Below are 23,892 nucleotides of genomic sequence, written 5' to 3'. Positions count from 1 at the left end.
CTGTCAGGCCTTGCATCGAGAGCCTTCACCAACTGAGCCATTCCGATGGCTTCTTTCTTACTTCTCTTCCTTTGTATTTGTATTTTTGTTTGTGGTGGGCTTTTTTTCCCTGTTTTTTTGAGACAAGGTCTCCTTGAAGTCCCAGCTGGTCTGGAACTATGTGGACCAGGCTGGCTTAGATCTCAGAGAGATCCACCTGCCTCCACCTCCTGAATGCTGGGATTAAGCGTGCTGCCACCACGTCCAACCAAATAAATAAAGATTAAAAAGCCAATGTGAATAAACCAAATACCTGAGTTCCGCTGTTTCTTCCTCTTACTCATTTTTTCCTTCTTGAGAAATCTAAAAACAAACTCTGGGTTGTCACCTGCACTCCATGTCCATGTATACCTAAATGCTCTGGGCAGAGGGCAGCGGCTTCCCCTCCTCCACCCTCCCCGTCCCAGTAGGACGCAGGTGGGACTCCTGGTCCCAGCCACTTTGGGCCACAGCCAGGTAGGAATTCACTCTGTTGTGCTACAGAGAAGGATCCCAGCTCTGGACCCTAAGTTGGAACCAACCTGACACCCTGACACTGGGGAATCTGAGGTGTGGGGTACTCGGGGGCTTTGAGAGGTCACAAAGGGCTTTAGCGGGAAGATCCAGGGGTCTTCGTCGGGCAGGAGTCACCCCGCGATGACCTCTATGAGGCCTAGGCAAGCCCAAACCAACCCCAGGCCACGGCAGGGGTGGAAGCCGCCCTGTTCTTGGCAGGCACAAGTTGCCTAAATCACTCGCCTAACATTTTAAGAAAAAGCGCATATCAGCTGTCCCGAGAGCCACGTGGCACGGCCAGCGTCTGCGGGGTCCTCTGGCTTGGGCACAGTGAACCTGCGTCCCCGCGACCTGCCCCACAGTGACCCGTGACGAGGACCACACGCACCAAAAGCCAGGCACAACAGGCCGCCGCGTTGACTAGCCGCCACGCTGAAGAGAAGCCGGGCTTCGAGCCTCACTGAGGTGCGGCTACGTGAGCTTGCTCTGCCTTTTTCCCGCGCCCCGCGAGGTCCCGCCCCACGCACCCGCAGCACCAGAACCACGCCTCCCGCGCCCGCGCATGCTCCGCCTCCTCTCAGCGCCGCTCCCTGCAGGTCCAGCAGCTCCATTCTAAGCGCAGGCGCGGCCGGGGCCCACGCACTGACTATCGGGAGTTGTAGTTTCGTTACGCGGTCCTCCAGAATCCAATGCCCGCGCTCCGGTGCGGCGGCTCCCGAAGGCTAAGGCGGAAGTAGGTCGGCTACAACCTGGGAAGCGAGGGCGCGGGATCGACGGGCGCGGGACGCCAAGGAGGAACGCAGGGCTCTGGAACAGCGCGTGCGCGGGGATTGGCCTTTCCGGAGGAGGCAGGGCAAGGCCAAGGTGCCGGGGCTGGAGGTCCGGGCGTCGAGCCTGAACGATGCACAAGAGGAAGGGACCCCCGGCACCCCCGGCACCCCCTGGCCGGGGTGCCGCCACCGCCCGTCAGGTGAGTGTGCGGCCCACGGCGGGGTGTGTGTGCGTGTGTGTGTGTGATCCTTCCACGTCTCTTCTTACGCTCGTAGGAGGGCCCCAACTCCATGGAAGCCTGATCTACACCCCCAGGTGAACCTTGGTACCCCCCACCCAGGGCCCCCAAGGGGCGAGCCGCCCCCCCGCCCGCCACTCGCTCCCTGCCCCCAGCCAGCCAGCTCCCCCCCCCCCCGGCCCCGCAGGTGAGACTGGCTCCCTCCTGTGCAGCATACTGACCTCGGCCTCGCAGCATCTGACTCCCCTCCCTGGTTTCTGGGGACACCTGTTGCTGCTGTAGCTCCAGCCTGGGAGGGGCAGCTATCAGACTGGCTCTTCAAACCTTTGCAGCAGCCAGGCTAGGCTACACTTTGCTTTCATTTTACAGATAAGGCCACTGAGGATATCTGACCAAGGTCATAGGAATGACAACCTATGAATGAACCTAAGTACCAATCCAGAGCTGTACCCGTAAAGCCCATAGGGCTGTAGCCTGGCCCCGTCCTCCCAGCCCCAGACGCTGTGGGGTTTGATTTGTCCCTGCTTGGTGAGAGGAAACCCAGAGCTTACCTCAGTGCTTAGGTATGAATCTATCTGACCACAGATCCTGGCCTTGGTACCTTGGATACATGGATTTGCAGCTCTGAGCCTCAGTTTACCCATCTGTGGAATAGAGGCCTCAAAGAGCCATTGTTTCACCAGACAGTTGTGAAGATCTATTGAGAGTGTTTATGGAAAATGATAGAACATAGTACTTATTATTCCCAGGAGGTAGAGCCATGTATAATTGCTAATATTTGGGCCAATTTAGACTTTTGAAAAGGCAATCTCATGTGAGTTCCAGGCCAGCTGGGACTTCAGGGAGACCCTGTCTCAAAACTCCCAAAAAAGGAAAAAAAAAAAAAAAAAGGCAATTTCATGTAACTCATCATCATATCACATTCTGATTGGTCATTAACCAAAGCAGGAGGATATGTCTACAGAAAAGACCCATTTATAACTTAGACATCATTATCAGGGTTTTTATTTTCCTTGCATTGTTGGAGATGGTACACAGGACCCCCAGCCCCTCACTGGGGGATTCTAGGCAGGGGCTCTGTCTCTGAGCCACACCCCCAGCCCTTAACTGGAGGATTCTAGGCAGGGGCTCTATCTCTGAGCCACACCTTTAGCCCCTCATTGGGGGATTCTAGGCAGGTGTTTGACTTCTGAGCCACACCCCCAGCCCTTCACTGGGGGATTCTAAGTGGGTGCTCTACTATTGAGTCACACCCCCAACTCCTCATTGGGGGATTCTAGGCAGTCTCCCAATAGCTGAGCCACACCCTCAGCCCCTGGCAGGCTTCTAATTGCTCTCCATTACTCTAGCCTTCCTGCACACTGTTTGTAGAAGATGCTGGGCAAAAGAGTCCAGGTGTGCTAAGTGGCTTTGCTCTGGGCAGGGTGTGGGGCCTGTGTTCCCAGTGAACCTGTCCAACAGCAGCCCATTAGAGCCGCAGACTTGGATGAGGGAGCTGGATCTTTTCATCTGCTCTGTGCCTCTTTTGATCTGTGTCAAAGGGCCAGGACATTTTTGCATGCATGCTGTATCTGTTTCAGCCTCCTGGCCTCCCCAGGGAAACAGCTTGCTCTTAGAGACTTTGGTTCCTACCTTCCTTGGGACTCTCTGGGTGGATCTTGGCCATCTGTGGCTGAGTGGTATATCCATGGTCTAACTGGACCCTGGCTATTCCCACAGCTTGGTTTGCTGGTTGACTTCTCTCCAGACGGCCTGATGATCCCCGAGGATGGGGTAAATGATGAGGAGCTGGAAGCTGAGTTCCTGGCCTTGGTGGGGGGTCAGCCCCAGGCCCTGGAGAAGCTCAAAGGCAAAGGTGAGATGCTGAACACATTCATGAACATTTTTAGATCTCCCTTAGTGGGCTATGCTGGGAGCCAGGCACTGGGCGGGGGGCAAAGATGACAGAAACGTCCCTGGCCTTCCTGGAGCTTAGGGTCTGGGTGACAGTGAGGGATCAACAGAATACAGCCTGGAGGTTTGAAGCACAGCTCTGCCACTTCCTCATCAGCTTGCCTATTGGCCTTGCCTTTCCCATATACAAAACAGGAATAATAGTTGTGCTTACGTCACAGGAGTTAATTTTCCCAAGTTTGTACAGCACTTCCTAAGGGCCATGTGACAGTAAATACATGTTATAAGCTGGGCGTAGTGGCGCACGCCTGTAGTCCCAGCACTTGGGAGGCAGAAGTAGGCGGATCTCTGTGAGTTCAAGGCCAGCCTGGTCTATATAGTAAGTTCCAGGATAGCTGGGGCTATAGAGAGACCCTGTCTCAAACAGAGCCAGTATCCATGGATAAAGTTCTGCTACAACACAGCTAATAAATAAATAAATGTTATAATCAGTCCTGATCTGAAACCTGCCATTCCATGATCAAGGCTGGGGTGGGGACGTACAGAGCCATGCCATGACTGACATGATTTGGGGTAGGATTCCAAAGGAAGCGCCCACGAGGGGGAGAACTGAGTAATGACTGGGCAGCACTTCCAGGAGGAGTCTCAGTAGGTGCAAAGGCTCTGTGGTAGATGGCAGGAGGCCAAGGACCCTGCAATAATTGAGTGGAGTTGGAGCCCAGAGGCCAAACAAAGCCTTTAAACATTGTACCTAGCACAGCCAGCCCTCATCATTTGTGTGGTTCTCATTTATGAATTGGCTAGTTGGTAAACTTACTTGTCATCCCCAAACTAGTACTAACCCTGTTTGTGGTCATTTATGGACACCCAAAGCATGGTGAGGAGTCTGAGACGCCTGCATGTGAGGTGGCTCAGAGGGTAAAGGCACTTGCTGCCAAGTGTGATGACCTGAGTTGGGTTCAAGAACTAAATTATCCTTTGACCTCCATAAATGGGCTGTGGTACACACACACACACACACACACACACACACACACACACACACAAGAATAAATGTTTTTTTTCTAATTTCTTTTGGTCTTTTTGAAACAGGGTCTCAAAAAGACCAAAAAAATAAAATAAAATAGAATAAAGTAATAAATTAAAAATAAAAGTAGTGACCAGAGGCCCACTGGAGCCTTAGCTGTACTTTTCAGTAGTCACCAAGTCAGTCGCTTATGAACATGTCTTCTGTAAACAAGAACCATGCCAGCAAGACACCACCAAATGGCCCCTTGGATCTGTGGTTTTGCTTTCTGTAATTTCACTTACCAGTGTGGCGGTATTAATGAAAAATTCCAGAAGTGAATTGTGACTAAACTAAATTGCATGAAGTTGTGAGTAGTAGGATGACATGATCCAGTCTAGTGACGTCTCTCCTGTCCAGTGTATCCACACTGTATACACCATACTCCTGATAGTAATCTCTTGGTTGTGTTGTTATCTGATCAGCTGTCTGAGAATCACAGGGCTTCTATTCTAGTGGTCTTCATTTTGCTTAATTGGCCCCAAGTGCAAGACTTGGGATGCAAAGAAGGTACCAGGGCACAAGCCATGGGAGGAAGGTATGCTGCATGTGGTGCAGGGCTTGCAACTATCTTCAGTTTCAGACCTCTCCTGGGGGTCTTGAGACAGGTGTTAGTCTGAGGATGAGGCAGGGATGACGGTATGTTGTTGCTGCTCTAAGAATTTAATGTACCTATAGTCTCCATACCCTACCTGAGAGGAGCTGTTAAGTGGTCCCTATCCTAACAGATGGCGAAGCTGAAGCCAAGAGAGGTGAAGTAACTTGCCCAGGGTCACACAGTGAGAAAATTACAGAGCTGAGGTTTGAACTCAGCACGGCTGGCCCTCAAATTGAACCTAGAGAGGGAAGAGATGAGTGCTGGGAGGTTGGTGTTGGTGGCACCAGCCTGGAAGGGCTCAAAGACAGGGTGCCACAGTGGACAGGAAGGGAGATCTGCTGTCCTGTTGCTGGCTGTGCTGTTCTTTAGGGCTTTGAGTGTGGGGATGAGAGGCCAAGTACTCTGAGGGGATCCTACTCTACCCGGCCTCTCCTTGCTGCCAGGTCCCCTGCCGATGGAGGCTATTGAGAAGATGGCCCGGCTCTGCATGAGAGACCCGGATGAGGATGAAGAGGGGACGGACGAGGATGACGTAGAGACTGATGAGGACCTGCTGGTGAGCACTGGGCTAGGACAGGCAGCAGTGTATCCTCCCACTGCCCTGTCCAGCACCCCCATATCCTACTCTGGCCTTGCATCCCTGCAGGCAGAACTAAATGAGGTCCTTGGAGAACCAAAGGCTATGGAGACCACGCTGCCTGTGACTCAGGTACACCTCCCATAAGACACACACACACACACACAGCCTGGAGTTTAAGGCTCACCATTCCCCCTATCAGCATGTGACCTCAGGTGGGGACCTGCTACACCCAATTCCTTCTAGAGACTGATGTCTGCCTCACTAGGGGTGCAGAAGATTGGTCTAGGTATAGTGTGTGTTCATGGGAGGAGGGCTGGCCAGGGTGGCCTGAACGGGGACACTACCCACACTGAGCCCCCGGCCCTCCCATAGCCAAAGCCTATGGGCCCCAACCCCGGGGTGGAGGCCACATTGCAGGAGAGGCTCATCCTGTATCAGGCTGCAGTGGAAAGCGCCAGGCAAGCTGGGGATGGTGCCAAGATGCGGCGCTATGACCGAGGGCTCAAGGTGAGCAGGCAAAGACAAGGCGCTGGGATCCCACATAGACCCCTAAGAGCACCCACCTCCTGCCTCCTCCTGAACCCATCCTCACATCCTGTCCCAGACACTGGAAAACTTGCTGGCCTCTGCTCAGAAGGGCAACACCATTGATGAAGGGGACATCCCTCCACCTGTGGCCTTGGGAAAAGGACCAGCAGCCACACCCAGCCACCCCACTCCTCCATCCCCCCAGCTGGCACCTATGAACCTGCCAGTCCCAGAGCCTAGGGTCACCTTGGAGGCCCCATCTGCCATCCCACAAACCTCCACCAAGCGTCAACTGCCCTCAGGTAGGTGGCAGGACAGGCTTGTTACTCAGGCTGAGTTCAGTCTCTGGAACCCATGTAAAGGTTGAAAGAGAGAACCAACTTTACAAAGTTGTCTGACCACCACATGCATGCTATGGCACATAAACACACATACATCATGTACACATATACTAACAAAACAGTAGTTAATTAAAAAAAAAAATTTGTATGTAAGTGCACCCATGTTATGCATTGCCAATGGAGGTCAGAAGGCATCAGATGCCCTGGAATTTTATAGTTAGCCACCAGGTGGGTGCTGGGAACCGAACCCTGGTCCTCTGCACATCCAGTGCTCTGAGCCATCTCTCCAACCCCAAATTTTAAAAATTTTACAGAGATGGCCGGGCGTGGTGGCGTACACCTTCAGTCCCAGCACTCGGGAGGCAGAGGTAGGCAGATCTCTGTGAGTTCAAGGCCAGCCTGGTCTACATAATGAGTTCCAGGACAGCTGGGGCTACAGGGAGATCCTGCCTCAAAAAAACAAAAAAAAAATTTTTAAAGAGAAAATGAAAAAAATGATTAAGGCAGTAAGTCTTATTATTTTGCGACAATTAAAAAAAAAAAAAGGAGTAAATACTGATGAGCTTCCAATCACTGTTTCTTTACATTTATCTACATGTTATGGAGGTCATGATGTGCCACAGCATTCATGTAAGATCAGAGGAGAGTCCTCAGGAGTTGGCGCTTCCCTTCTAACATATGGGTCTCAGAGATCAAACTCAGATCATCAGACTGGATGGCAGGCACATTACTTGATGAACCATCTGACTAGAAAGGCTCTTTTTGGGACCAGAGGGGTGGCTCAGTGGTCAAGCAGTCACCTAGCATGTTGGGGCCCTGGGTTCCCTAGTACCCAAATCCCCAGAAACCATAAAGAGAACAGGTTGGCTTACTAGCAATCTTTTAAAAATGCTTATAGTTGTTAAGGCACTGAGTGGCAACCTTGGCAACATTTTAAATTTAAGATGAAAACTGAGATGCCAACTTAAAAAGGCTTCCTAAGGTTTTCCAAAATTCTCCTGGGGACAAAACTCCAATGACTTAGAGCTTCCAGACCTGGGGTCAGATTTTCTTAACACCCCCTGCAAGTATGTCCTCTGTGAGCCTCTAGGTCCTATCTGTAAAATGGGCCCAGAACCATCTTGGTTGTGAGAATCAAATGGACATGGCTTGTATGGTGAACCTGGCCTAGGCTTCCTGTGTTATTTGTCTCTCTAGGCCCCTGCAGCCCTGGCCCCCTGGCCCAGTTGCAGAGCCGCCAGCGTGAATACAAGCTGGCTGCCCTCCAGGCTAAGCAGCAGGGTGACACTGCTACAGCTGCGAGACACTTTCGTGTGGCCAAGGTATGTCCAGACCCCTAGACAGGGCTGGAGGCAGAGTGCTTCCAGCGCTGAGTCAGAAAGGCCTCATGTGAATCCTGGCTTGCCTCCTCGGTCCCTCGCTCTAGTCAGCTGTTAGACTCTTAGAACCTCAGTAGATATCCTCTGTGCACAGGGCATCAGTGTTGCTAGACCATGCAGAAGGTCACCTCAGGGTGGGGCAACCCTGTGCTGTAGAGCAGGTATATGGCACCCCTTGGGGTCTTGCCCAGCTGCGGCCTCCCCCTCATCTATCTTCCTTCTCAGAGTTTTGATGCTGTCTTGGAGGCCCTGAGCCGAGGGGAGCCAGTGGACCTGTCCCACGTGCCCCCTCCACCTGGTAAGGACCCCCATCCTGTGCCCCTCCCTGTTTGTCTGCCAAGTCCTCCCTGGTGCTGCCAGAGGTCATCACTGGACTGGGTCTCTCTGTCCCCAGACCATCTGTCTTCAGAGCCCCCGTTGCCAGCAGCTCTGCCTCCAACTCCTGTCTCAGCCCCCATCACACCAGGTAGGCTACTAGGACCCTCTGGGGTCAGCAGGCTGGGTCAGTGGCCCACTTACCTAGACCCTTAACCTGCACCTCACCCCTTCTGACCCAGAGGTTCCCCCACCCCCACGGAGCCTGCTGGAGGCACTGGAGCAGCGGATGGAGCGGTACCACATAGCTGCAGACCAAGCCAAGGCCAAGGGCGACCAACGGAAGGCGCGCATGCATGAGCGCATTGTCAAGGTGTGCAGGGGGCCAGGCGGGCGCCCTGAGGACCTCTCTCAGGTCCCCTAACACCTCTGTGCCCTGCAGCAATACCAAGACGCCATCCGAGCTCACAAGGCAGGCCGAGCTATGGATGTGGCAGACCTGCCAGTACCCCCAGGTAGGCTATACCCCTGGGTAGACCCCACCCAGGTAGACCTCATGCCAAGCAGGCTCTACTTCCAGGTAGACCCCATGCCAGGTAGCCTTCACCCCTAGGTAGACTCCAGGTCAGGAAGACTCCACCCCCAGGTAGACCCCATGTTAGGTAGGCACCACTCCCAAGTAGGCTCCAACAGAGATAGGCCCCCACCCCTCTCTGCCTCTGGGCCTTTGCTGGTACTGTTCCTCCTAATGGACCTACTCATGCAGCCTGTAGCCTGACACATTCAGGAATTTCACAAGCCTCTTCAACAACCCAAGTGAAGTCAGTAGTGATAGAATATTTATATCAGGAAAATGGCAAGCATTTAATTAGGTGGTAGTTTTGGAGAGCCTTTTCTACCCTCAGACTGTCTCTGTCTCTATTTTGCTTCATTCACTCCTGCCAAATCAGGGCTTTGGCTTTCCAGAATCTTCCTAAACCTCCTACTAGCCTTCAGTGAGGTAGAAATCTCTAGGTTCTCAAAGCTGACCACATGTCCCTTATGGGAGCAGTTCTCGTTCACATCTGGGAGCAGTTTCAGGCCCACTTCTTCTCAGAGTCTGTTGTAATCTAGCCAAAACCTAGAAGTCCAGTGAGGAAGAGAGTGGCCTGGGGAAGGGAGGATACAGATCAGTAGTAGAGCACTGACCTAGTATGCATAAAGCTCCAGGTTCCATCTTCAGTCTGCAAAAAACAATAAAGCTGGCTGGTCCCATACCTGTAATCATAACTAACTCAGGAGGCTGAGGCAGGTGGATCACAAGTTCAAGGCTAACCTGGGCTATATAATGAGACCCTATCCCAGAAAATCAACAAAATCAAAGATCTGAGACTCTAGTGGGAGGAGGGATTGATGTCTCCCCCACAATAGGGGGAGGGCACTCTGACCAGGTCACCCTCCCGCCCAGGCTTCCCCCCCATCCAGGGCCTGGAGACTGCAGAGCCCACCCAGCAGAGCCTGGTGGGCGTCCTAGAAGCTGCCATGAAGCTGGCCAACCAGGATGAAGGCTCAGAGGAGGACGAGGATGAGACACTTAAGAAGGTACGAGGGGCCGGGCATGGTAATGCACGCCTGTAGTCCCAGCACTCCAGAGGCAGAGACATGCAGATCTCTGAGTTCAAGGCCAGCCTGGTCTACATAGTGAGTTCCAGGACAGATGGGGCTACAGGGAGACCCTGTCTCAAAAAGAAAAAGAAGCTTCTTTGATGGGTGGTCACTGGGGGATCCTTTGGGATCCTTGTCTGTAAATTTAAGGATTTTTTTTTTTTTTTGGTCTTTTTGAGATAGGGTCTCCTTGTATCCCCAGCTGGCCTGGAACTCACTATGTAGATCAGGCTGGCCTCAATCTCACAGAGCTCTGTCTCTGCCTCCAGAGTGCTGGGATTAAAGGCATGCACCACCATGCCTAGCCATATTCTATTATTTTTGAATTTATGACCCTTTACATGAGACCTTGCAAAGGATACAGAGATAGGTCTTTGGTGTTAGGTCCTGACCACAGGGAGGGAGTCATCATGGGCCCTGGGAACACCCTGACTTCTCTCTGTCCCTATGCAGCAAAACAGCTCCACAGCCCCCACAACCCAGCCAAAGGCCCCTCCTTCCAGGGCTTCCACATCAGGACCAGTCTCAGCAGGCAAAGCAGCCCCCAAGGGTACATCTACCAGGGGTAAGTACCCACCCACATAGGCTGTCTGCTGGGCTGATCCCATGGGCTGTGCAGCTCCCACTGAAACCTCTTCACCCCTAGCCCAACAACAGCTGGCCTTCCTGGAGGGCCGTAAGAAACAGCTCCTGCAGGCTGCGCTGCATGCCAAGCAAAAGAATGATGTGGAGGGCGCCAAGATGCACCTGCGCCAGGCCAAGGGGCTAGAGCCCATGCTGGAGGCCTCACGAAATGGGCTGCCTGTGGACATTACCAAGGTGAGCCCTCCAGACCCAGGCAGACTGCCCCTTATTACCCATGTGACCTGGAGTATATTGGTTAGCATCCAGGCTAAGCTGCTGTGACAAATAGCCCTCTCAAGACAGCAACTGAAAAAAGACTATTTCCTGCACTCAGGACAGGCCGGTCTCTACAACAGGATTCCCGTGAGGGCCAGGCTCCTTCCTTTTTTACCTTTGTCCCTTTCTAGGGTCCTACACAGATTCATATGACCCAAGTGAACCCTGCCTCCTACCCATGGAAGGGATGGAGAGAAAAGGGCAGAGTGGTTTCTCTGAAAGGAAATTACATCACTTTTACTTGTCTTCTATTGGCCAGAACTAGTCACATGGCCACACCTAGCTGCAAAGGAGTCAGGGACTTGTAGTTTCTTGCTGGCATGCTGTGTGTCTTTACTATGGAAGAGGCTCCAACACCTAGAGACAATGAATGGATTCTGCCACTTCAGGCATCCCCATTGACTTCACTTAGCATCATTTTTGTCTTGAGACATGAGGACAGTGACTCCTGCCTCAGAGAGACTCATACAGGATCTGTCCAGGGCCTTATATGATGGGACAGCAACATCCATCACAGAACATCTGTGAGGAGCACACACTGAGCGCTGGGAACATGATGTTGATCAAAACAGACATATCCTCACTTTTGTGGGGCACACATTCTAGCTGGGGAGACTAGAGGCACACAGGTCAATCCAGGGCTTTACTGTGACTCACAAGGTCTTAATGGTCTGTGTCATCCCCTCTCCCTCTCCTTTGTCCTCTGACACCAGCCATACTCTAGCCTCAGGGCGTTTGCCCATCCCATTCTCACCAGAATGCTCTCCCTGCCCCCAGATGCCTGTTTGGCTCTTAGTCCTTTACTGTGACTCACAAGGTCTTAATGGTCTGTGTCATCCCCTCTCCCTCTCCTTTGTCCTCTGACACCAGCCATACTCTAGCCTTAGGGCGTTTGCCCATCCCATTCTCACCAGAATGCTCTCCCTGCCCTCAGATGCCTGTTTGGCTCTTAGTCTCTTTTTTTTTTTTAGATAGAGTTGCACTATTTACCATAGGCAAGCCTTGAACACTCTATGTAGCCCAGGCTGGTCTCAAACTCAGTCCTCCTACATCAGCCTCTTGAATGCTGGGATTACAGGCATGTGCCACTATGTCTGGTTGTCTCTAGTCGCTGCTATATCCATAGTCCCCCGCCCCAAAGCAGGACCTGCACATATCCAGGGCCACACAGTGCCTTGAATGCACAAAAGCTGGTTTCATTATGTCAGACTGTGGAGGGACTGAGAGGAAAGGCCAGGGACAGGAGACAAAGCGGTGGGCAGGGAAGATACCAGAGCCCCAGGTGGTTGCTGCTAGCCAGCCAACAGGCCTGAGCTCCCTAGCCTCATCCTCCACAGGTGCCACCTGCCCCAGTCAACAAGGATGATTTTGTACTGGTGCAGCGGCCTGGGGTGGGCCTATCTCAGGAGACTGCAAGGCGCTATGGCGAACTCACCAAACTCCTGAGACAACAGCATGATGTGAGGCCTCACTGTTCCTCTCCAAGCTCCTCTACTCCCATCCTGTCCTCCCAACCTCTATCCTGCCCCCCCCGCCCCAATTCCAGCCTCCCAGCCCCTAGCCTGTCCCTCCAACCCAGCTTCCCAACCACTATTCTTCCCTCCATCCTGGCCTCACAACAACCCTCATTCCACAACCCCCATCCTGGCCCCCATCCCAGCCTCCCCACTTCCATCAAGGCCTCCTAACCCCTATCCTGGCCCCTCACCATCCTGGCCTTCCAACAACACCCCCCTGGTTCTCCGCACCATCCTCATTAATTTCCCCTGCAGATGTGTCTGAGCCACTCCTCCCAGTTCACCCACCTGGGAAACATCGCTGAAACCAGCAAGTAAGTTCTCTGCCCACCAGTGCCTGCACCATGAGTACAGCACTGGCCAGGACTCTGAGCAGCACACTCTCTTGAAGGTTTGAGAAGCTGGCAGAGGACTGTAAGCGGAGTATGGATACCCTGAAGCAAGCCTTTACCCGGGGTCTGCCCACACCCACTGCCCGCTTTGAGCAGAGGACCTTCAGTGTCATCAAGTAGGGCCCAGAGCCCCCTGGCTGGGACACCTCTTGGGAGGGCTCAGTACTGCCTGAAAAGCTGCTACAGGACTGGCCTCTGGGCAAGGTTTGGGTAGATGGTGGGAAAACAGATACACAAAGGCCCTGGGGTAGCCCTCTGGTGCCATAGTGGCTAAAGCACTAACTGATACTTTGGGGATACTAAAAAAATAATTATGAAATGAAAGGAAGGGGATAGGGATATAGCTTAGTTGGTAGAGTGTATGCATGAGGCCCTGGATTCCATCTCCAGCACCTCATAAACCAGATGTAGAACATGCATTTAATCCCAGCCCTCAGGAGGTAGAGACAGGAGAACCAGAAATTCAAGGCTAGCCCTTTTTGGCTACATAAGTGAGTTTGAGGCCAGCCTGGGCTACATGAATGGAGACTCTATCTCAAAGAAAGAAAGGAAGGAAGGAAAAGAAAGAACTTTCCTCCAGCAGCTAGTGCCTGGCTGGTACTTAGTAGGAGTCAGAGAATATTAAGTAGAAGGAACAGCTAAGACACTGCCAGATGTATAGTAGATGTTCAAATAAAACTATCAAATGAGGTCCAGTAAGGTGGGTGAGCAGGTAAAGGTGCGTGCCACCAAGCCTTATAACCTGAGTTCAATCTCTGGTCTCACATGTTGGAAGGAGAGAATTGACTCCCAAAAGTTGTCCTCTGTCCTCCACATATATGCTATGTCATACATGCATGTGCATACACACATGCATAAAATAAGTAAATGAATAAATATAAAAATTAAAAATAGGTAACAAATAAATATTCATACCATGCAGAGAACATAGGACTTAGGCAGGGGTCAGTCTGATTCTATACCCTGAGCCCAGACACCCCCAGTCTGGAGGGTTCCCTGCCCCACTGAAGAAATTAGAGGCTGCAGGCATAGGACTGAAGTGCCTGCCTCTCTTTCTGCCTACTGGAAGGATCTTTCCGGACCTGAGCAGCAATGACATGCTCCTGTTTATTGTAAAGGGTGTCAACCTGCCCACACCCACAGGTGAGCAGCAGCCCAGATGTACCCCTAACCCTCTACCCCCAGCCCCCTACCACTACCCCCCTACCCAGCTCTCATCCTTATCTGCTCACAGGGCTGTCTCCCAGTGACCTGGATGTCTTCATCCGGTTTGACTTCCCTTATCCCAATGTGGTAGGTGGGAGCTGCCTGGGCCAGAGGAGGAGGCAGGGCAGGCAGGAGTCCAGGTCAGCCCTGAGCGCTGACTGTTGCTGCCTGTTCTCCAACATAGGAAGAAGCTCAGAAAGACAAGACCAGCGTGATCAAAAACACAGATTCCCCTGGTGAGCCAAGACAGGTGTCCTGGCCTCACCTTGCCCTCTGTAGCAGAAAACCTAAAAACAGGATCAGAGGTGGTGGGAGAGGGGGTGCATCTCAGTGGTATAGCCTAGCATGCACAAACCCTGGGCTTCATCCTCAGCACCCTCAAAGATAAAATAAAAGTCTGGGGGATAGCTCAGTGGGTGAAGTACTTCCTGTGCAAGCATAAGGATTTGAGTTCAAATCCCTAGGTCCCCCTTAAAGCTGGGCATGGCAGCATGTATATGTGATCCCAGCATTCCTACCCTGAGATGGAGGGTGGAGGACAAGAGAGTCTTGGGGGCTTATAGTCCATTTAACCAAGAGTGTGCAGCAGCACAGAACAAGACCTTGTCTCAAACAAGGTTGGAGGCGAGGACTGACACCTGAGGTGGTTCTGTGACCTCTGTATGCATGTGCACATGTGCGTACGCACCTGCACACACAAACATGGACATACACACATATTATATATACCCAACATGCACACGCATATATGCACACAAATAAAAGGCCAGTGTCTGAACCCATACACCCAGCCTCCTATCTTGCCTCCTTCCTTCCTTGTATAGAATTCAAGGAGCAGTTCAAACTCTGCATCAACCGCAGCCACCGTGGCTTTCGAAGGGCCATCCAGACCAAGGGCATCAAGTTTGAAGTGGTCCATAAGGGGTGAGCAAGGGTCACCAGCACCAGGCAGGCTCCTGGGGAGTGGAGCTGCCTACCAACCATCATACTGCCGTACATACAGGGGGCTGTTTAAGACTGACCGCGTGCTGGGCACAGCCCAGTTGAAACTGGACACACTGGAGACAGCATGCGAAGTCCATGAGATCCTCGAGGTGAGAGGCGAGCTTCCATTCACTGTATGCTTGGCCCATATATACCCAGCATCCCGGTCTACTGTGGCCATTGGTGTCCCTGACGTTTCCACGGGTGCCTATGTTGGGAATTGTTGCCTCTTGCCTACAATGCCCCCTTCTCACTCCCTCTCTAGGTCCTGGATGGTCGCAGACCCACGGGGGGCCGTCTTGAGGTAATGGTCCGGATCCGGGAGCCTCTGACAGCCCAGCAGTTGGAGACCACAACTGAGAGGTGGCTGGTCATTGACTCCCTACCAGCAGCTGTACCCACAGTGAGTCCCCTGCCCATTGTCCATGCCTGGGATGGGGACTGGGGTCAGGGAACCCAGTACTCACAGGACTGGCTCTCTGCTTTAAAGCAGGTCACTGGGCCCAAAGGGAAGGTGCCTCCTGTGCCTGCCCCTTCGAGGGAGCCAGGTAACAGGTAGGTCTGGGCCGGGCCATGCTACAGTAAATCCTCTTCATCCCTCAGCCCCTTTTATGGTTTCCATCAGGACCATGTCCTTATCCAGCTTCAAAACCATTCCTGCCATCCCTTCTCATGGGGGATTTGGTTTAAAAACCTCAGCTATCAAGCTTTAAGACCTTTTGTGATCTGAAAATTATCAACTTATCTAGGCTCCTCTTTCTTCACTCTGTCCTTCCTGTTGGTTCATGGACATGTCTACTTTTCCTCTCTCGCACTCTCCTCCCTGTCTCCCCATCTTCATCCATCATTCCCCCTCCCCTTTCTCAGATAATCTCACTGTGTAGCCCAAGCAGGTCTCAAACTCATGATTCTCCTATCTCAGCTTCACACGCTGGGATGACGGGCATGCCCTAGCACCAAGTCTACTTTTCCCTGACCTCTGGGCTTCTTGAGGCTGTGAGGTCCCCTAGCCCACCCTTGCACCCTACTTCTCTGCCTGACTGGTTCCTTTGGGTCCCCACTACTTCTTCCAGGGAGCATTCCTGTCCTGTAGTTGTCACAGTGCCCTGAGTGCAGGCCTTACCCCCACAGACCTAGCAGTACTGGGGATCACCTCCCTGTCTTTTAAATGGGCACAGTAAGTTGAGTGAGGATCCCTGCAGCCCCTCATCCCCTTCCTTACCCTGTAGATCCTCACGGCCCCTGCACAGCCTCAGTGTGCTGGCCTTTGACCAAGAGCGACTGGAGCGGAGGGTGAGTGCTTGTCTCACTGGGCTCCATACGGTGGGACTAGGTTGGTTTGAGAGAGCCAGGTCAGCTCACAACCCCCTCTACCCTCCAGATCCTGGCCCTGAGGCAGGCACGGCGACCTGTGCCCCCAGAGGTGGCCCAGCAGTACCAGGATGTGGTACAGCGCAGCCAATGGCAGAGGGCACAGCTGGAGCAGGGGGGTGCTGGCCTCCGAAGGGGTAAGGGCCAAGGTTACTGGGGAGAGGGTGTATCTGGTGGGGAGAGACCCATGTGCAGGGGGGAGGAACTAGGGAAGGGCTAGAAATCCCAAGAGACAGTGAAAGAGTGGTTACTAACAGCAGCCTGGCCTTGATGGCCTGGCCCTGACCCTGCTACCACCCTTAGAATATGCAGCCCATCTGGAACGCCAGCTGCACTTCTATACAGAGGCCGCCAGACGCCTGGGCTATGATGGCAGCAGGGTGAGCTGGGCTTGTGGGGTGGTTATCGGGTGTGTGAGGTGGGGCAGGCCTCACTGTGGATTAATCACCCGTTTCCCCAGGAGGCAGCGAAGGAAGCACTGTATCGGCGGAACCTGGTGGAGAGCGAGGCAAGTGGCTACAGAGGCTGGGTGGGGGTGGTGCATGCAGTAGTGGTAATTCCCTGACCCTCAGTCTCTCCTCTAGCTGCAGCGACTCCGCAGGTGAGCCCATCAAGACACACAGAGCTTTGGGGCCACCAGTCAGACAAGCAGACAATCAACGGACAGTTGGTTCTGGACTCACCCTATCTAGGCGTCAGCCCAGCTCCAGACCCCTGGCAGGAGCATTGGGACTGTACCCCTCAACTGGGCCTGGCTGGTTGGGGCCTGGAGAGTCCTGTTTGCACATCCAGGGCCATCTGGAGCAGGGAGGGTAGCTGGGACACAAGCCACAAGGACCCCTTCAAGCACTTTACTTCCTGCCCCTCCCCAGCCTTAACCCCAGAGCCCTCCCACACCCCAAAGATGCCTCTAGTTGGCAAGCCCTGCTGGCTCCCCAGGGGCTATGCTGACCTAGCTAGGCCCCAGGGCCAATACAAAATAAACAGCCAAGGCCACACCTGGCTCAGCTCTGTCTTTATGTTTCTTGGTCCAGCTCTCAGTGGCCAGGCTGGGCCTCCCCACCCAGCCCCAGTCCTGAGGGGGATGAGGACAGGCCAGTACTCTGCATCAGAAGGGTGTGTGTGTGACTTGCACACTGCACTATTCTGAGAGGTTGTGTGCCTGTCACCCTGCCTCTTCAGTAGGTGACTTCCACAGTAAGGCTGATCACTGTAGGCTGCTATTTGGTGGCCCATGTGTCTCAGGCCTTCCATGTCTAGCTCCATCTGCCACTGGCCATGGTACCAAATTGCATGACTTAGTATCCTAGATCTTAGTATCCTAGTTTCCCCACTTGGATTTGAACAGAGATGGCTCTTCATTTGGGTGCATGGAGGGGATAGGGTATAGCCCACAGAAGACCCTGGGTTCCATGTGAGCGTGGAAAGGAGGCCACTTTATTTTTCCATCTCCATCTGTGTTGGAGGGACAGGGAGTATCTGTGTCCCTAGAATTTTCAGGCCATCATGCTTCCTAATTCAGTCCCTTCCTTGAGCCTTCAAGAAGGTGGCACAGCAGGCCCAGCTTCCGAGGGCCCCAGGCTATAGCTGAAAGCTTCCTTAGTCCACAGTCCATTGGAGCTCAGATCAGGGCCATAGCTAGCCTCGTGGCTGAAGTGGGGCTGTGGGTGGCAGCTGGACTAGGACCTGTTCTGGGTTATCTGCAGTGTCTACCATGCGTAGGTGCACCAGCCCCAGGAAGGCCTCAGCCGAGATGCTTGTCATATGGAGCCTGTTGGTCCTGTGCAGAGGCTGGATGTGAGATCAGTGAGGCAGAAGAGCAGCTGTCACCATCCAGACCCTCCCCTATCCCTCACCTGAGAAAGAGGGCACGCAAATGGGGTGTGCTGACGAAGGCCTCCGAGCCCACGTGACTGATGCGGTTACCCTGCAGGTGTAGCTCTTCCAGGGCCTCGGGCAGGTCAGGGGGCACAAATGATAGCTCATTGTGGCTTAGGTCCAGCACCTGACAGTGGGCAGACAGCATCATGGCAGCCCCAGGGGCTGGGCCTGTCAGCTCAGCAGCTTCTAGCTCCTCTCCTTCCCAGGGCTCTGGCCTCTTCCATGACAGCTCAGCCACTTTGCTCCCCCCTCCTCCCCTTTATGGTTGCCAAATTCTTTCACTTGGTAGACAGCCCTTCACTTGAGTCCCCGGGTCAGGGTCTTTTCTACCTGTTGAGGGGTGGAGGGTATGTACAGGCAGACCTGGTCTCTACCTAACTCAACAAATCACAGAATGTGAAGATGGTACCTCCTTACTGTCCTCACCCACATCCTTGGTTTTCTCTTTGCTTCTTCCTCCTTTCCCTCCCTCCCTCCCTCCCATCCCTCTTTCCCTTCCTTTTTCTCCCTCTCTCTCTCTTCCCCTCTTCCTCCTCCTCCCCTCCTCTCTCCCTTTCTGTAGCCCCTGCAAGGCTTCCAGCTCAACAGTCCTGCCTCAGCTGGGGGGCTGAGTGCCATCACCACTATGCCCAGCTCTGCCTCTCATCTCCTATTACTTTTATCACTTCCCTGTGGCTGTCCTAGATGGTTTTTCCTCTAAACTGGATGTTCTTGAGGGACAGGAACTTTGTCCTAGGCCCATCTGTGTTGTTGCCAGTCCCTAGTGCTCACAGTCACCCTGGGTGGGATGGGGAGTTCTCTGAAGCCCCCAGAAGTCAGGTCTTCCACCAGGAAGTGTATGCCAGTCTGTCTTAGCTTGGGCTGCCCACATGGGGCTCAGTAGCATTCTAGGACCTTAGAGCCCGGGAGGAGTTGGCCCTACGGTGGTGGAGTGGAGATGGTCACTGGGACCCTCCCTAACGGCCATTGTAGCTAACCCCTGACCTGCAGTGCCTGCAGCTCGTGCCAGGTGCCAGGCCCTATGTCGCCGACGCGGAGCTGGTTGTGCGCCAGGCTGAGCTCCCGCAGCTGATCCAGACCAGCCAGCATCTCAGGCTCCAGGGCCCTCAAGTGGTTGTGCTGCAGCCGCAGTTCGTGCAGACTGGTAGGCAGGCCTGCGGGCAGCCGGCTCAGCTGGTTGCCAGCCAGGTCGAGGCTGCGCAGGGTGCGTAAGCGGCGGAAGGCCCGCGGATGGACGCGCGCGCTGGCCAGGTGGTTGTAGGCCAGGTTGAGCTCCACCAGGCCCCGCGTAGAGGCCAGATCACGGGCACCCAGTGCTGCCACGCGGTTGTGCGGCATTATCAGGGCCCGCAGGCGCCGGGGCATCGTGGGCGGGACGCGCTGCAGCCTGTTGCCATAGAGGTGCAGCGTGTGCAGGCTCCGCAACGGCTGCAGCGCCCCTGCTGGCAGCCCCGAGGCCCCCAACTCGTTGTGCTGCAATAGCAGGTAGCGCAGGCCCCTTGCCACCCGCAACCGCGCTGCATCCACCTGCCGGATGCAGTTGCGACCCAGGTGCAGTACAGCCAGGGTCCGGGGCAGGCCTGCAGGCACGGTAGCCAGCAGGTTGTGAGACAGGTCCAGGTACTCCAGGCTGTGCAGCTTGCTGGTGGGAGAGAGGGGTGATGGACTGGTCGTCTCAAGAAAGGGACCCCGTAGATCTTACCCGAAATGCAGGGAAATGATCCCGGGCCTGATAGAGGCAGAGATAGGCAGAAATGCATATGGCAACAAGGAACCGGCTCAGGCGCCCATCTGGGATCCCAGCACTCATGAGGCTGAGCTAAGAGAATCATGATTTCCATGTCAGCCTGGACTACATATACTCAGGCTCTGTTTCAAAAATCAAGCGCTGGGACCTGGCTCAGTGCTAGAACTCCTGCCTAGAATCTCCTAGTGAACAGCTGGGGTTGGGGAAGTTAAGCAGTGGAGCACCTGCCTAGAATTCCCCAGAGAGTGGCTGGGGGTGTGGCTCAGAGGTAGAGCTCCTGCTGGCTTGGTGGTAGACTTGTTTCCTAGCATATGCAAGGCTCTAGGTTCCCTCTCTCCACCACAAAAACAAGAACTGTCAGGTAGTGGAACCTCAATATGAGTAGTATGGGACAAGGATGAACATGTGGCTAGTATGGTAGCCAGGGGAGCTGGGCAATGCAATAGGCACTCGCTAAATGAGGCCTTGAGTTAGGAGTCACACAAAGGAAGGACCAGACTGCAGTGGGCACACCTGAAGGTGGTCACATCCAGGCCACTGTCGGTTAATTGGTTATGCTGGAGGTACAGCTCACGAAGTTGAGTCTGGCGGCTTAATGCTCCTCTGGGCACTTTGGAGATAAGATTGTCCTGGAGAAAGAAGTGAATGAGATTGTCTGTGATGGAGGACACTGGGGAGACACAGAAAGTTCTTGAGCTTTTGAGTAAGGGAGTGAGGGCTTGCCTTGCTATGCAAGGCAGCGAATGTTTGTTTTTGTTTTTGACAGGGACTATAGCCCCAGCTGGTCTGGAACTGGCTATGTAGACCAGGCTGGCCTCAAACTCACAGAGATCTGCCTGCCTCCGCCTCCCAAGTGCTGGGATTATAGGTGTGCGCCACCACACCAGGCTAGATTTTTTTTTTTTTAAGTTTTTTTCAGCATCTGGAATTCTGCAGAGCAGCTTAGAAAGTACAGGAAGGGAGCAGGTAGAAGAGTCCCACAAGCCACAGGTTCTCACCTGTGCATGAGAACTGTGTGTGAGCCTGGGCCCAGGCAGGTGTGTGTCGGGCGGGGTACCTGCAGGTGAAGCTGCTCCAGGGACGCTGGCAGACCGGGTGGCAGGCGGCTAAGTTGGTTGCTGGAGAGACTCAGGGTGGTGATGGCCTCCGAGCCTCGAAAGGTGTTTGGTGGCAGGCCAGTGTTGCTTAATTGGTTGTTGTGGAGGTACACAGACCTGAGGGGGTTCAGGCTCCAGCCACCAGCCCTCATCCCCTGCCAACCCACTCACACCCACCATGCCCATACCCTATTAGCCCACACATCCACTGCCATCCCCAGCTATTGGCCCCCCAACTCCATCTAGGGCTGCCTGGAGCTCTTGCACAGGGGCTCTCACCCTTGACTGTACGCCAGTGCAGGAATGCCACATCTGCCCCAGTCTAAAGTTTTGACACAGTAGATGGGGCCCCATCTCACCTCTCTAATCCCTAGTTCAGGACCATATCCCCATTTCAGAACTAACCCCTAGAACTCCCCCAAAACAGAGCTGAGCCCCCTCTAAGCCCTAGCATAGAGCCATACTCCAGGACCCCCAGAACAAAGCTGAACCCCCCCCAGACCTTCCCTGAGCAGAGGCCTGAGTCCCTCTGACCTCTTGGGCAGGATCTTGGGATTGCAGGATGGGGACAGAGCTACAGCTACCTGAGCAGGGGTTTTTCTGCAAAGGTGAGCGGGAAGACCTCCACTACTTCATTGGCAGCCAGGTCAGCAACTCGCAGGGAGCGTGGCAGGAACTGGGGGGCCACTGTGAGCTGTGTGAGTAACAGCATCTGGTTCTAGTGCCATCTCCTGCCTCCCCCATGTACCCAGGTCCCGAGTGCTGGGTGACCCAGGTCAGGCTATCCGCCCTCTCTGGGCTGTGGGCTCACCTTGTTGTGGGCCACATAGAAGTGCTCTAGCTGGGTGAGGGACTCAAAGGCCTCATCGGGCAGGCCTGGGGGGTGGGGGACGCAGGGGGTAGTGGGTGAGGAGACTCCAGGCCTGAAGGTTGCAGGTTTGTGTTTCTAGCTGCCCCATTCCGAAGACTGGGGACTAGCAGAAGCTTCCAGGCATTCCAGGTCCCCCACATCCTGTCCTCACTCAAAATCCACAACCACCAAACTCCCAGCCCTCAAAATTCCACCGTGCTCAGCAAAGGGCAGTTGTGGAGACACCACAGAGCTGCCCACAGCCGGCAAGCAGGGGATCTGGAAAGAGCCTGGGGCATGCTCCCACCCCTGCCTGAGCCCTCACCCTCTGAGGAGATGAGGTTGCTGTGTAGGTCCAGGGTTTGCAAGCCGCTGAGGCGGGACAGCTTGTTGTAGGGGAGTTCCTGTAGTTGGTTGTTCTGCAGGGTGGGGTAGGGACCACAGCCTGACCTTACACCCTCAACTTATGATCTGAGTTGAGGGTGTAGCTCAGTGGGAGAACTTTGGCCTGGCACCCATGAGTCCCTGGCTTCATCCCCAGTACTTCCCCACAAAAAGAAAAACATCCCAGTCCCCAACACATATTACCCTGACCCCAAACAACCTTGAAACCTGAACCCTACAGGGCACTGGGCCCACTATCAACTATAATCCCACAGGCTGCTGTTTTGTTTTCATTTTTGTTTTTACAGGTTTTGAACCTGGGCTCTAACACCTCTTTAGAACATCTATCTGTCTATCTATCTATCTGTCTATCTATCTATCTATCTGTCTATCTATCATCTATCTATCTATCATCTATCTATCTATTCTTCTCCCCCTTTTTTTGAGACGGGGCCTCACTATGCAGCCCAGGCTGACCTCAAACTTGTGTTAATCCTCCTTTCTGCCTCAGCTTCCAAAGTGCTAGGATCACATGCATGTACCATCACACCAGGCTTTAATCTCAGCCCCAACACCCCATCACCCCACTGTCAGCCCCCAATACTCCCCTAATTGTCAAGATGATGACCCCCAACATCCCACATTGCCAGGAACTCCTCCACCCAAACAACCCCACAGCAGATAAGAAGCTGATCCCAAACTCTTAGCTTTTTTAAAACACCAATGTCTTACCCTTGTCTTAACCTGGCCTGGACAGACCCAAAGCAAGGCAAATTTGCCTCAGGCAGGTGGACCCCCCCACACTTGGACCCAAGCAAGGCCCCTGTGTTTGGGACCTCCAGACCCCACCTGTAAGGAGAGGTGCCTAACGGCCTTGGTAATGTTGTCTGGGAACACTTTCAGGTCCAGGCCAGCGCAGTCCACAGTGTCAGCACGGGGACAGGAGCAGCGCCAGGGACAGGCCCGTGGTGGGGGCTGTGAGCTGTCGCCCAGGTGGGGAAAGGCGGGGTCCTCCGTGCTGGTGGTGGGTGGATCCACCAGCAACAGCAACAGCAGCTGCAGTACCCCCAGCCACTGGGGTGGAGAGAGGGGTCAGTGCTGCCCAGCCCTGTGGGGGTTACCATGGCAACGACAGCATCCCTTCCTATGGGACAGGCTTGACTGACTAGCCAGCGATCACAGCTGGGCAGGTGACAGACAAGCCCAACCCTCAGACCCTCCCTGCCCACCTTAGCCAGACCTTACCATAGCCGGCCCAGCTCTGCCTCTTGCCCAAGCAGTAGGCCAGGACTTCCTCTTGCAACTAGCTGTCACCTCTTGGAGTTTCTGCTGTGACGGCAGTGGCCCTCCATCTCTCGGCATTGGACACACACACACACACACACACACACACACACACACGCTCAGTTCCTCCAGGGGCAAAGGGGTTGGCTACCCTCTTCTCCGCCCTAAAGAGGTCAGGCAGGCACTGGATGAAGTGATGAGGCTCAGCCAGCCCATTCGTGGGTTCACACCCTCCATTCCAACCACCCCAGTTCCACTTGTATAACCTCAGCCAGCCTGTACTGAGCCACAGGGATCAGGAATGTTTGAGGAAAAACTGAGATTCGCTCTGTCTGGTATTTGGGCCAGCCACAGGCAGGAGTAGGGGGAGGTATCAGAGGATCCCCAAGGAG

General features: G+C 54.0%; 3 protein-coding genes across 10 annotated transcripts in view; 1 reads left to right on the top strand and 2 right to left on the bottom strand.

Annotated features, from left to right (window-relative positions):
• Nucleotides 1–1,060, bottom strand: part of CUNH19orf57 (chromosome unknown C19orf57 homolog) — a 28,594-nt gene extending 27,534 nt beyond the window's left edge. Inside the window, exons 1-2 of the mRNA XM_029557366.1 lie at nt 923–1,060; nt 293–342 (exon numbers count right to left, since the gene is read on the bottom strand). Of these exons, the coding sequence (XP_029413226.1) occupies nt 293–323 (31 nt within the window). The 5' untranslated portion in view covers nt 324–342; nt 923–1,060. The remainder of the gene's footprint in view (nt 1–292; nt 343–922) is intronic.
• A 71-nt stretch (nt 1,061–1,131) lies between these two features.
• Nucleotides 1,132–17,276, top strand: Cc2d1a (coiled-coil and C2 domain containing 1A). Of its 6 annotated transcripts, none has more exons than XM_008855426.3 (29): nt 1,132–1,504; nt 3,263–3,398; nt 5,544–5,656; nt 5,747–5,809; nt 6,053–6,187; nt 6,285–6,510; nt 7,747–7,871; nt 8,154–8,226; nt 8,323–8,394; nt 8,486–8,616; nt 8,686–8,758; nt 9,691–9,824; nt 10,341–10,452; nt 10,534–10,706; nt 12,125–12,247; nt 12,560–12,618; nt 12,696–12,812; nt 13,766–13,839; nt 13,931–13,989; nt 14,087–14,138; nt 14,727–14,826; nt 14,906–14,996; nt 15,152–15,289; nt 15,380–15,441; nt 16,116–16,179; nt 16,268–16,394; nt 16,561–16,637; nt 16,718–16,765; nt 16,842–17,276. In XM_008855426.3, exons 1-29 carry the CDS (start codon nt 1,436–1,438, stop codon nt 16,860–16,862), a joined length of 2,847 nt encoding a protein of 948 aa, XP_008853648.1. In that variant the 5' UTR covers nt 1,132–1,435; the 3' UTR covers nt 16,863–17,276. The 6 variants fall into 6 exon arrangements, with proteins under 6 accessions (XP_008853648.1, XP_008853651.1, XP_008853650.1 ...); XM_029557364.1 differs by having other exon boundaries at nt 1,133–1,398; nt 3,291–3,398; nt 15,377–15,441; XM_029557363.1 differs by having other exon boundaries at nt 1,133–1,504; nt 6,119–6,187; nt 15,377–15,441.
• A 407-nt stretch (nt 17,277–17,683) lies between these two features.
• Podnl1 (podocan like 1) lies at nt 17,684–23,597 on the bottom strand. Of its 3 annotated transcripts, XM_029557373.1 has the most exons (10): nt 23,462–23,597; nt 23,066–23,290; nt 22,158–22,251; nt 21,794–21,858; nt 21,567–21,676; nt 20,943–21,099; nt 20,399–20,514; nt 19,123–19,780; nt 18,114–18,262; nt 17,684–18,037 (listed from the first exon to the last, which is right to left on the bottom strand). In XM_029557373.1, exons 1-10 carry the CDS (start codon nt 23,576–23,578, stop codon nt 17,896–17,898), a joined length of 1,833 nt encoding a protein of 610 aa, XP_029413233.1. In that variant the 5' UTR covers nt 23,579–23,597; the 3' UTR covers nt 17,684–17,895. The 3 variants fall into 3 exon arrangements, with proteins under 3 accessions (XP_029413233.1, XP_029413235.1, XP_029413234.1); XM_029557375.1 differs by lacking the exon at nt 18,114–18,262; XM_029557374.1 differs by lacking the exons at nt 21,794–21,858; nt 22,158–22,251.
• Nucleotides 23,598–23,892: the final 295 nt, after the last annotated feature.

This window comes from Nannospalax galili, unplaced genomic scaffold (genome assembly GCF_000622305.1).
Source record: "Nannospalax galili isolate Female #2095 unplaced genomic scaffold, S.galili_v1.0 scaffold47, whole genome shotgun sequence".
Taxonomy (NCBI): domain Eukaryota; kingdom Metazoa; phylum Chordata; class Mammalia; order Rodentia; family Spalacidae; genus Nannospalax; species Nannospalax galili.
Note: the sequence above shows the minus strand (reverse complement) of the source record. Positions and strands in the feature narration are given on the sequence as shown.

What these genes read in the sequence shown, in the direction of transcription:
- Cc2d1a (XM_008855425.3), top strand. Translation starts at nt 1,436, where the DNA reads ATGCACAAGAGGAAGGGACCCCCGGCACCCCCGGCACCCCCTGGCCGG. An exon ending in GGAGAAGCTCAAAGGCAAAG is followed by an intron (nt 3,399 to 5,543) that starts GTGAGATGCTGA and finishes CCTTGCTGCCAG; the next exon opens with GTCCCCTGCCGATGGAGGCT. An exon ending in CAAAAACACAGATTCCCCTG is followed by an intron (nt 14,139 to 14,726) that starts GTGAGCCAAGAC and finishes TTCCTTGTATAG; the next exon opens with AATTCAAGGAGCAGTTCAAA.
- Podnl1 (XM_029557373.1), bottom strand. Translation starts at nt 23,578, where the DNA reads ATGCCGAGAGATGGAGGGCCACTGCCGTCACAGCAGAAACTCCAAGAG. An exon ending in GCAGAGCTGGGCCGGCTATG is followed by an intron (nt 23,291 to 23,461) that starts GTAAGGTCTGGC and finishes TCTCCACCCCAG; the next exon opens with TGGCTGGGGGTACTGCAGCT. An exon ending in TTGCGTGCCCTCTTTCTCAG is followed by an intron (nt 18,038 to 18,113) that starts GTGAGGGATAGG and finishes GCCTCTGCACAG; the next exon opens with GACCAACAGGCTCCATATGA.